The sequence below is a fragment of the Aethina tumida genome, chromosome 1 (assembly GCF_024364675.1).
Source record: "Aethina tumida isolate Nest 87 chromosome 1, icAetTumi1.1, whole genome shotgun sequence".
NCBI classification, from domain to species: domain Eukaryota; kingdom Metazoa; phylum Arthropoda; class Insecta; order Coleoptera; family Nitidulidae; genus Aethina; species Aethina tumida.
In genome coordinates this window covers 38489933-38502659 of record NC_065435.1, presented here as the reverse complement: position 1 = coordinate 38502659, position 12727 = coordinate 38489933, and the positions used below count along the sequence as shown (strand labels likewise).

The window sequence follows — 12727 nt, the reverse complement described above, 5'->3', positions numbered from 1 at the left end:
GCTTTTTTAACTAATTCCATTTGCCGGAACTGGTATCAAGATTATTATTTTATTTCGACACATTGATGGTCCAGTTAAAATGTCTGTAAAGCCATAAATTTTGATGGTGGAAAATTCATTTTTGACACACACGTTAACCAACTTATAAGAAGTCATTATTAGTTTTTATTAATTTTATACAGGAACTACTTTACTTAAGTTTAATTTTGTATATCTTAACTTAGTTATTTTAATGTTCTAATATAATTGAGTTGAATATTAACAGAGATTTTACTAAAAATGTAAAAATAACGTTCAAAATGCACTAATTTTATATCTGAAACAGGAAAATAAAGTTTTTGGTGTTTTAAGGCCTTGTAAAAATAATTTAAAAACTGTGGAGTTTAGGCATAAGACATGGTCAAACTATTTTATTTGTAATTTCGTGTAGTATTGAAAAATACAAAAATATACGGGGTGTTCTATTGAAAATAACAAAGTTTCGATTGGTATAAGAATTTTCTATACAAAAAATATTATTAACAGAGATTTTAGCAAAAATATTATCAACTGAGATTTTACCAAAAATGTAAAAATAACGTTCAAAATGGACTAATTTTAATCTGAAACAGGAAAATAAAGTTTTTGGTGTTTTAAGGCCTTGTAAAAATAATTTAAAAACTGTGGGGTTTAGGCATAGGACATGGGGTAATTATTTTATTTATAATTGCGTGTAGTTTTGAAAAATTCTAAAGTATACAGGGTGTTCCTTTGAATTTTATGATATGTAAAAAATAGATTGAAAAGCAATATAGGAAGATTTAAATGTCAAAATGTTAACAATAAATACATTTTTATAATAAAAAATTTTGAAATTCTATTAGAACATATAATATAAAATTGTTAAAAATATTTTAAGGCGATAAACCTTGTAAGAATAATCTAGGAAAAATTTATTACTTTGGTGTAAAAACTAAATTCATAAAATTATAAGAAAAAACTTGTGAAACTTTAATTTTTAAATATCCACGAATATTAACTGTTTTTTTTATGTAGTCTTAAAAAAACTAAATTAAAACAATTAAAAACCTTTTAAAAATAATATTAAAATTTGTAGGAATAATCTATCTCTATATTAACTTCCAAAAACTAAAAATTCTTAAAATTATAAGGAAAACCTTGAAAAGTTATTAGAAATTGTGAAATGATAATATTTAAACCAAATATGTACAATAATAAATACATTTCTTGTTTGTATAAACTTGTAGAAAAATCTTAAAAGGCTATACAGGGTGATTCACCTAACTTATTTAGAATTGGAAGTTTGTGGAGAATGGAAAAAGATATGGATTTAAAGTCTGTATAGCAATTATAACTTTTTTTAACTAATTCCATTTGCCGGAACTGGCATTAAGTTTATTATTTTCAGTGGGACTGTATATTTTTGGATTTTTAAATTCTGCATAAAATTTTGACACATTGATGGCCTAACTAAAATTTCTGTAAAGCTTTTGATGGTGCGAAGTTCATTTTTGGCACACACGTTAACCAAAGACCATCCTATCAGAATTCATTATTAGTTTTTTATAATTTTATATAGGGTGTGCGTTATTTAAGTTTAATTTTGTACTGTACTGTGGGGTTTAGACAAGACATAGTGAAACTCATTTAGTTTTGATTACAAAAATCCAAAAATATACAGGGTGTTCCATTGAAAGTAACAAAGTTTTGATATATTTTCGAATATTATTAACAGGGTAAACATATGTATATTATAAATTAATTCCAACATTGTGGACAAACACTGTTGTATGTACTGAACATAAATAAACGTTAAAAATGAAAATGAGTTGTCGGACATGAAAAAGTTGGTGTCGGCTGAAAACGTAGTCAAGTTGTCGCGGTGGTAATTTGAATGCGTCTCACACCGAGAGGAAAAAGTGAAAATTGTTCGGACGGCTGTGGCCCCCCTCGTCCGTCCCGCGGGCCCAGCCCCGATCGCGTCCGAAGATCGGATTGATACCGCGACGCGACCTCGCCGAGCACGTGGTACCGGGAATCTGATGGGGGCCCACCGCACGACGGCGACGGCCCAACCGCGCTTCTTTCAGTGGACGACATTCGCCGCTCGAAATCGCATCTCCCGAGATCCGCACGCGCTCTCTCTCTTTCCCTACCGTTTCGTTTCCTTCCTGCGTCGCGGTCGCGGATCCTTTTTGGTGGATTCCTCTGTGCTTTTTCGGTTGTCGGTTTTCGCTTCGCAAAACAATGGTGTGATGATACCTTTCTCAGGATTAATTTACGGCTAGTTGTTGGTTGTTGATTGTTGGTTGTTGGGCTTTCGCCCGGTGGTATCGGTTGGATTTTTTATTCGCTCAGGTCTCACGTTGCCCGGACCGTTTCGGCCGACGTACAAGATGGACAGTTGGATGCAAGATGTGGTACGTAGACTTTCTCCCCGGCGAAACGTGCCGATCGCCTAAAACTCGATTTCTAACCGATGTTTGTTTACCTTAGACGTTTATTAACGCCGGTTTCTAATGTGCCCGTGCGTTACCATTACCGTTACCATCACCATCACCCTCACCATCAATTTCTGCCACCGTTTTAATGCATGCGTTTTTCTGTTAATTACGTCATTTTGATTAATCGGTGAAATTTTTAATGTGGCCCACTCGGTCACAAATTGATGTTTTGGTGAAAGTGCTCCTGGTGGCATTGTAACTGATGAAACGTTGAGTGAGGCTCCCTGACGGTCACAAAATTTAACAATTCTTAGAACGGAGCGTAGAAACAAGTTTGAGGCTGAGTGCAATCAATGCAGTTTTTAACGTTCCTGTTTGCAATGTTAATATTTGTTATGCAACGACACTTTTCTGGTATTTTCCGCTTCACGAAAGGACAAAAATGTTGAAAAGACGAGGTGCACACACCTCTAGCGATCGCGTTGCCCGATAAAATTCAAAAGCGACGATTATTACGCGAATGCTAAACAATAGATCCGTGTAGGCGATTTAAATTTGCATTTGTTTCCATGTGGCGACGCGATGTCTAAGCGGATTTGGCCTGGGATGCACGCCGGTTGCATCGCATCGCACCGCGTCGCATCGCATCGCATCGCACCGCACCGCGTCGCGTCGCGTCGCGTCGCACCGCACCGCGGAACCTCCTGACTGACTAAATATGTTGAATACCGACCAACCCACCCACCCGATCGAAGAAGCATTTTTCGGTGGTAATTTTGTGAATGACATGTGTGCATTATATCATGTTGTATCTGGTTGGAATTGCGAAACGTACGAAACTGACGTTGAACAAGGTTTTTAGCCTTGGTGGGGTCTTAATTGCTTTTACCTTTGTTTGATTTGCGTAATGTGCTCGAAAAATTGCGGCCCATCTCTCGCGTTTCGTTCCGTTAATTTATGCCGGAATGCGTGTGCAAAATTTAAGGAATGTTGGAACCGACGTTCGGATGCAACAGTTTGCAAATTTAATTTCCTGCCAAAACAAAGAAAGTGAAAATTTGACTATTTATACCTATTGTTTCTTTCTGTCGAAGACTGCGGCAGTTTTGTGCCGTCCGAAATTACACTGTGTCTTTTTTTGTAGAATTGGGATTTTGAAAAAAAAAAATTATTGATTTTTTTATGTATTTTAAAACTTTATTATTATTAATTATATTGATATTTAATGCGAAAAACTGAATTTTCTTCAATTGATTATAAACAATTAAAAATTGATAAAATTTAAAAAAAAGTCACGTGACTATGAACGTGCTATGATTGGTCGCCATACTTGTGATGTCATAATGTTAAAGCAAATTTACTGCTTAAAAACGATTTGTTCAAGTTAATTCCGATTTGCTATGAGTGATAAAGGATTTATAAAGCCAAATTCTGATCTTGATATATTTATGTTAACTAATTTTTTAAAAAATGACGTTCTGTTATTAAAAACAGACTTACTGAAGTTTGAGGTGCCAAGGCATCAAGGTAAGTCTATTAAAAAAATAATATTATAAATCAAAATATCTAAGTATATATTCTCTATTGAGTATTATTATTTATAATATATTGGAGCTGAAAAAGTGACAAAAAAAAACCTCTGCTACTCCAGTAGACAATTTTCCTAATAATAGTATATTTTTATAAGAAGTGATTCAATTTGCCAAAAATCGACAAATAAATTCTCAAATTGGGCAATTAAAATTTGATGTAGTATCCAAAAAAGCTTATAATTTATCGTTACATCGACATATTTTTTATTTAAATCAGAGTACTGATTTGCCAGTTGAAAAATTTTTAGAGTTCACCAAAGATTGAATAATAAAAGCTGTATGTGAAGAAGCTGAACAGTTATTCAAACAACAAAGTGAATGTGCAATTTGGCATGAACTTCTTTATGGACGTATTACTGCATCATATCTCCTGATGGAATGACTAGTAAGTAGTAGACTAGATTAGTGAAGTGTAATCCTTAAATGCAGTTACAGATGTTAATGACGGGTAAAAAAAAGGTCTTCCAAATTTTCGAAGAAAATGACAAGATTTATATTAAAAATTAAAATATGATGGTGCACATACACAAGGTCTCATTAAAAAAAAAATAGTATTTTGGTCCAAAAATATATTTCCAAAACTATTTAAATCTGTACAAACTTAAGCACACATTAATCTCATTAATTATTATTCATTATATTTTATTATTATATTTCATTGTATTATATATATATATATATATATATATATATATATATATGAAATATATATATGAAATATATAAATACAATAAAGAATAAATATATTACTTTAGATAAAACAAAACACTCAGTAATTTATTTTATAATAAAAATACTTATTATGTATACAAAAAAAAAAATTGTTTTGTATACATAACACATATAATCTTTCCATTTTTCACAAATTTTTTTTTTTCCAAAAACCTAATTTAAAAATTCCAAAATATACACAGTGTTCACACTTTGTTACTTCCGGCAAAACCGGAAATTGCTAAAAATTTTTTCGGTTCTTCATATTTAGTAGACATTAAAATGAACAACAATTCAATTTCTCGTGAAATTTTCACTTCCAAAAAACATATTTTATTCGAAATACTTGAAAGAAGGCTTCATTCTGAAAATGTGTGCGTTAATGTTGGTTAAAATTTATTTTCGATGTTGCAATTTTTGCTCCATTACGAAAATTCTGACCGTACGTTTGGCACGTCGACGCCGATCCTTGAAATTAAATTTAATCTTCGACCGTGGAAACGATGGCTATCGCAGTCAGTGTTTTTCGACAGGTTCGATCGTCGATAACGCGTGTGCAGTTTTCGTGCAACGTTGGCGCAGGTCAGTTTTTTTCTCACCAAAAACTGGTGACTAACAATTGTCGAATGCATAAACAAGGTCGGGTTGAATTAAAATAAAATAAAAAAAATCGCAATCTGAACACCAGATGCTGAGCTCGCATTTTTTTCTCTGCTGCTTCCGTTCAAGGGCACGGGAATTGAAAATTGCCCAGTGGCAAAGCTGAAAGCGTGGGGGCGTGGGGGGGATACCTCATGGAAAATTCATTTTTTACCTAATTGTGTGTACTATTTTTTTTTTTTTTTTTTTTTTAAATATTTGTTTCGTGTAAAGCGTGCATAGACACTGCTTTCCTGGATGTGGTCACATGTGCTGAATAAAATGGTGTTTTACTTGGAATCACTTTTTTTTAGATAACGTCATCCTGTGTGCTTGACATCTTTGCTTTAATTAGCATTTGGGGTACCATAAAAGTTTAATGGTCTCATTCAGTCAGTATTCACTAGTTTTTGCCTTTATCCGAATTAAAAAAAAAAAAAAAACACCTAATTATAATATTTATATGACATTTCGAACTTCAACACTGCCTTGGAATACTACGATAAGATATGTTTGTGTCCAAAATGTGTGCAATTTACTTATATTAGTTTAATTATAGTAACATTTTAATTACTATCAGTTTTATATGTTTTTTGATAATATTTGTTTGTATCTATTCGGAAAAATAAAACTATTTTATGTTTTGATTGAAGATTGAATAATCCTAATTGCATTATTTGTGCTTCCAGTTTGTAAATATGTTGCACAATCTCAGTGATATCATAAACTATAGATAATTGTTTATTTTTCAGGTGTGTATTGATTTTAAATCCGTAATGGTAATGTAAAAAAAATCGATTCCATTGTATTTAATATTTCGTATAAAAATATACGTAATCCACGAGTCGATTTGTGATTGAAATACTGATAATTTAAATAATAATCTAATTGATGGCTGTGTAATAATTAATCGAAGTTTTATCTCTGAATTAATCAAGATACAGGTACTTGTTTGGTACTTGTCCAATTTATCTTTAAATAATTATCGCAAATTTTACAATTCTCAATGTATTATTTGTAAAATTGTTTGATTAATTAGTACTAGCTTACAATTTATTATATAATCGTTGATTTAGTACTATTGTGTTACAAACTATATACTCTAAATTAAAACCATTAATCAACACTTGTGTATACTTACTTGTATTTTACAATTATTTAAATTTCTTACAATATGACCAAGAGGCTAACATGGAAGAAATTTACAAAAAATAAAAAGTTAATTTATTGTTTAAATTATAACTTTAGATTTAGAGGATCTATTTGGAAAATCTACTAATCGATTGACTAATCAACTAATTTCTTTTATAGGTCATGGTAAATATTAAAATTCTCCAAATAGATTGTGTTGAATAACAATTTTTCTTCAATAACAGTATAGTTTAAAACTAAGTAGCAAATTTTTATTATTATTGTTCAAAATCAAATGTTTTTTTTTTTTCTACAAAATGATCATTCTTTCACTGGAAAATCTGATAATTTGATTAAATTTTTCCAATTAGATTCTTCTTCTAATGATGATTTTTCTTTAAATTAAACAGTACGTACTAATAACAATATAGTTTAATGCCTGGTAGCAAATTTTTTATTATTATTCTTGAAAATAAAATATTTTTTTTATTTTGCAAATTTTGAAAAATTATTCAATTTGTATATATTTTCTTATTAACAATAAGTATAAAATTTTTATTTATATTATTTTTTTTTTAACAGATTCTTGTTTCATGGAATTATTTTTCCTTAAAATTATTGTCGCGTTATGTTATTATTATAGTACAGTCTGAGAAGTTAATCCAATATTGTTGAAAGAGATTTTTTTATATAATAAAAAATTAGATATTAAATTTTTCTAAATGGTTTTTTTTTCTAATGATTATTTTTCTTTAAATTTTAATAAAAACATCAATGTTTTTAAAAAGTGCTATTATTATTAAACAATTAAAACCATTAAAAATTTAAAATTTGGTTATTATAAAATTAATAAAATTTTTATTTATTATAATAACAGAATTGAACATTGATAATTTAATTAAATTTTATTTAAATACTTCATAAAACAATGAATAAAAAAAAAATAAATATTAAATTCTTCTAATGATTCTTTTTCTTTAAATTAAACAATTCCAATCACAATATGATTTAATGTCATATAGAAATTTTTTTATTATTATTCTTAAAAATATTTTATATTTACTACAAAAGTTGATAAATTAATCTAATATTGTATTATTATTATTTCTAAAATGTACTTTCCCTATAACCCTTTCTGAGAACATAATACAATATTATTGAAAGAGAATTTTTTATATAATAAAAAATTGGATATTAAATTTTTTTTAAATGGACCTTTTTTCTAATGATGATTTTGGCTTAAATTTTAATAAAAATGTCAATTTTAATGATGTTGTTTAATTATTTTTTATTTCTTATTTGATTATTTCTTAGTCTAATTTTTCCCAATTTTTTTCAAGTAATTTGTTTTAAAATTTAAAAAAATCAACATTGGCATTTGCCCCATTGAAAACATTATTCTTGCTTAAGTTTCAATAAAAATATCTATTTAAAATTTTTATAAAAAGTGCTATTTAAAGTAGAAACAGTTTTTTAATTTCTTACTTGATTATTTTCTGGTCTAATTCTGTTAATTTTTTTCAAGTAATTTGTTTTGAAATTGAAAAAAAATCGACATTGGCATTTGCCCCATTGAAAACGATTAGCATTTGATATAGAGCTCGAGTATTATGTTAATCCCAATTGGTAATTTTTTATGGAGATTTTTTTTGGTGGCTTCTATCGGCCGTTGGCAGAGTTATCAGCGACCCTGTATAAAGAACCTCGCAAGTCATCCGAGATAACGGACAATTTTCGGTCGATTTCGCTGTCAAAGTTCAAGCAATTAACAGTTTTCATGGTTTAATAACGTTCGTTGGCGATGATAATTTAATCAGAGGCCGCACACTTTTCGTGTACGAACACTTTTTACAAACGGTTCGCTTTAATTGACCTACAAGCATTTTTAATGTGCAAGATAATTTGGTGTTGCGTATTTGTTTAATAAACACATCGAACTTTTTTATTATGTGGTGCGTGCAGTGTATTCCTTGTATCGAAAAACATATTTTTGTTGTAACGATATTTATAGATGTTGCGACTTAATTTCGTAATATTTTTCTATTCTCGATCATCAGGGACGAGAGACCCCGCTAACCACATTTAATCAGTTCGGTTGTCACGACTTGTACATTATTGATAATCAATTAATTTAATTAACATTAAGCAGTTGCATGACCACGGCCGAAGTGAATTTTTTATTTGTTATTATTTCAAATTTATAATGTTAACAAACTGCAGGCGAGCGTGTTTATGTATTTGTTTAACGAATTAACATTAGCACGAATGAATTGCACTGTGCAATAATTAAGTGCGGGTCCTTGAGACGCGAATACATCTACTAAATTACAATAACAAAAAAAAAAAAAAAAAAACAAAAGCCGTCATTCACCTAAATTTCAATTATGGGATGACGGAGTATTTCGCCGTAGTGGCTATGCCATAAACGTTGATGTGTGTGAGTTTTTTTGTTAAGCTTTACGACTTAATTTATTAATAAAACGGGGTCGATTTTGTGTTGTGAAATTTTTGTCGTGAAAGTGGTTATCAAAAATTGTATGAAACACGTGCGTTTCAGGAAAACGAGTACACGTAATCGATAGTTGGGACTTTTCTCTTCGTTTCAATCTTTCGATTTCGATCTATTGTTTCGGTGGTTCTCGTAAAACTTTATTTCTATTGTTAACAATCAAATTGTTGGTGTAATAAGCGGTTACTGCCTGACGTTTGTGTTCTGCATAAGTAATGACAAGTCATGTTGTTGTTTATTTTTACTGTTCAGATAAAAATGTGTCAAGATTTTGTTTTATTCGAAGTCTACTTTAAAAGATAATTAACAAGACACTTAAATATTAAAAATTTCATGAAATAAAAACAAAAATAAGTTACAATTACTTCTACAATTTTGATGTACTAAAATTTTTGGTAACATCCAGAATTATTATGATCATTTAAAGTTTCCAAATTTACTAGAATTTATTATTCAAGTATCTATCTGTGTTTTGTTTTATTCTTGTAATATAAATGTTTAATATAATTTTTTTGTGCCTACATAATTAATATTTTTCAATTTTTAAAATTTTGCTTTTTTAAATCTTAAGTAATTATATAGTATTTCAAAATTGTTACAACAAAAAATCAGAAGTATATTTAGTATTCTTACAAATATTATCCTTTCTCAGTTTCTCACCATTAGCTATTAGGTTTTCTGGAATTATTGACAGAAGATTTAATATTATCTTTAAAATATCGAATGAATTTAATTTTTTATTTTTTAATTCTTATTTTAAAATATATTTTAAGATTGTATGAACACGAAGAGAGTTTATATTCGTAGATATTTTTTCTAAATATAGTTTCACAGTTTTTCAAGGTTATTTTTTAATTTTCAGAATTTTTATAGCTTTTAAAAAGAAACTATTAAATGTTTCCTAAATTATTTTAGTTTATTACAGTTTTTAACAGTTTTCTAAGGATTTTCTTATAATCAGAATTTTTATAATTTCCCAAAATTAACTGTCAAGTTTTTGGTACATTATTCTCACAAGGTTTAGAATTATTTTTAAAATGTTTAATAAATTTTATTTTTTTATGTTTAAAATATATTTTTTATTTATAAAAGAGACGAGTATTATATATATTCGTAAATATTTGTTATAAAATTTAGAGTTTCAGTTTTTCAAGGTTTTAGTTTTTCTTAAATTATTCCATACATTTATTTTTTAATTTATATTCGTAGATAATTGTTACAAAAATTATATACATTTAAATTATTAGTATTATACAATTAAAACCATTAAATATTTAAAATTTGGTTATTATAAAATTAATAAATGGCAAAATTTTATAAAATACGAATAATTTAAATAAAATTTTACCATTTATTAATTTTATAATAACCAAATTTTAAATTTTTAATGGTTTTAATTGTGTGATTGTGATTAATTTCTCAAACTTTGCAGTAAATATAAAAAACATTTTACTTTCAAGAATAATAATAAAAACATTGCTACTTAGCATTAAACCACATTGTTATTAGAACTGTTTAATTTAAAGGAAAAGTATCATTAGAAAGAAGAATCTAATTGAAAAAAAAAGTATTTAAAGAAAATTTAATGAAATTATCAGATTGTCCACTAAAATAATGATCATTTTATAGAAAAAAGCACATTTAACTTTCAACAATAATAATAAAAGTTTGCTACTTAGTTTTAGTAATTTGAATTTATATAATTTTTGGAATAATAACTGAATTGAAATTTATGAAATTTGATTGTTAACAAAGAGGTAAAAATATTTAAAACTGATTTAATGAATTTGAAATACTATAAATTATTCTGTGGTGCAAAATTAGGAATTTCAACAAATGTTTATACATAAATATTGTAAAAAACAATGAGATAGTATTCAATTAATAATTATTTACGTCCTAAAATTATTATCCCACATAACAACAACAATAGAAGAAAATTAATTCATGTTGACATGCATTTAACATGTATTCCTATACTAATTAGATACATATTTAATAATAAGTGTAGTCAGTATGGTCGGTGGAACGTTCGCATATTTATAAATGAACGATTGATTTGCAAATTTGTTGATCGTGATCGGAACGGGCAGGCGGCGCGTTGGATGGATGAACATCGTGTGTGCCGTAGCCGAATTCCAAAGTCCACAAAACCATCTAGTCACGTTGTTTTTTTTAAGGATCCTAGACACAAATGTTGTTATTGCGGTAGGTCGGATGACATCACGTTTTTAATGAGTTATGCAGGCGACGCATTACCAAATTACCGGACCGGACCGCTGGAAATTTTACTCTATTTTTAGGCAAACCTCCTCCACCACCTCCCATTCAAATTATTCGGATCATTCGGATGATTCGGATCATACGGACGATTCGGATGGCTGAAAGTCGGACGCGTCGTCGTTAATTCCGCAGTTTTTAAACCGTTTTTTAAATTGTACATTTGTATTCGATGTCTAGAGCCTCGTATGGCGTGACCTTGACTCTGACAACGTGTTTTTTGTCGACGATTTGTGCACCACACTGCCGCATTAGGATTTCTCTTCAACACCACCACCACCACCACCACCACCATCACCTCATCTCATCTCATCTCTCGACCTTTTTTCCAACCATTTTCGACCTGGCCTTGACTGATACACAATGTGTTTTCGCACACCGAAAAAATACCGCCACATCCTGCTCTCGGAACGTTTATTGGCGAGAGGCAAGGGCCCGGGCCGCAGGAGCAGCAGCGGCAGCAGGATGAGCGGACGGGCGGTCGGGCGGTCGGGCGGTCGGGCGGGAGCGGGAGGGGACGGCCGTTGGATAGCCCCGAAAGTAATGTACGGTTTGTTTATTTGCGGTCTTTTATAGTAGGCGTGATGAATTCAAGTTTCATTGCCAAGGTCTCTGGCGGTTCGGGCCGGGACGGTCGGGGGACGGGTGACGGGTGTAGCACCGCGTCACACCGACTAACGTGTCTAGAGGCACCGGTTCGGGACCCCCTTCGCCTCCCGACACGGCCACATGGCACCGATGCATGCGAAATTTCGGCCAACGTAATTCGTGTTGCTCGCAAATCTGATCGGTGACGATTTCAAGATGAAATTTCTCTTATCGTTCGACTCTTGCGAATACAATCAATTTTTTTTTTTTAACTAGGTATTATGTTCGGGAAGGCGTATTGTTATTGATATTGTATTATTGATACATTATACATTGGTTTTTCTTATCAGAATGCGGTGATTTAACTAACGTGGAATGTAGTCTCTTAATATCGATGACTAACGCCTGATAAATGTCTTGAAATGGCTTCGAGTACTTCCTGGCATCCTGGTCGCGTATTTTAACAAAACTCAAGACCTTTGGCGACATAGGGGCACATTTATTAAGATATAATTTTATTCCTTCTTAAAATTTTATTTTTAGAGTTAACAGACGTTCAACTTTCTCACAATTCTCTAAAATATCTACTTTAAATGACAATATGACCAAATAACTAGTCACATCCGTGTGGTCCATTAGAAAATGGAGAAAGACAACGAAAATAAATATTTTTCAAATTAGCTTTAGGTATAAAAAAACTATTCTGGCTAGTTTTTTAATTTCTTATATTGTAAATATTCGATTTCTCCAAATACCATAAATTCTCTTTTCTATTATTTTTCTTATATTGGACAGTTCCAGTATCATATGTTTTAATACCAAGTAGTAAATTT

The 12727-nt window shown here is 30.1% G+C and overlaps 1 protein-coding gene across 4 annotated transcripts in view; it reads left to right on the top strand.

Annotated features, from left to right (window-relative positions):
* Positions 1–12727, top strand: part of LOC109608272 (steroid hormone receptor ERR2) — a 33934-nt gene that overhangs the window by 5085 nt on the left and 16122 nt on the right. Inside the window, exon 1 of one of the 4 annotated variants that reach the window (XM_020024687.2) lies at positions 2101–2420. The exons of 2 other annotated variants lie outside the window; for them this stretch is intronic. In XM_020024687.2, the coding sequence (XP_019880246.1) occupies positions 2397–2420 (24 nt within the window). In that variant the 5' untranslated portion in view covers positions 2101–2396. Of the gene's footprint in view, positions 1–2100; positions 2421–5282; positions 5330–12727 lie in introns of those variants that run through there. One more of the 4 variants, XM_049961596.1, reaches the window with a different exon arrangement.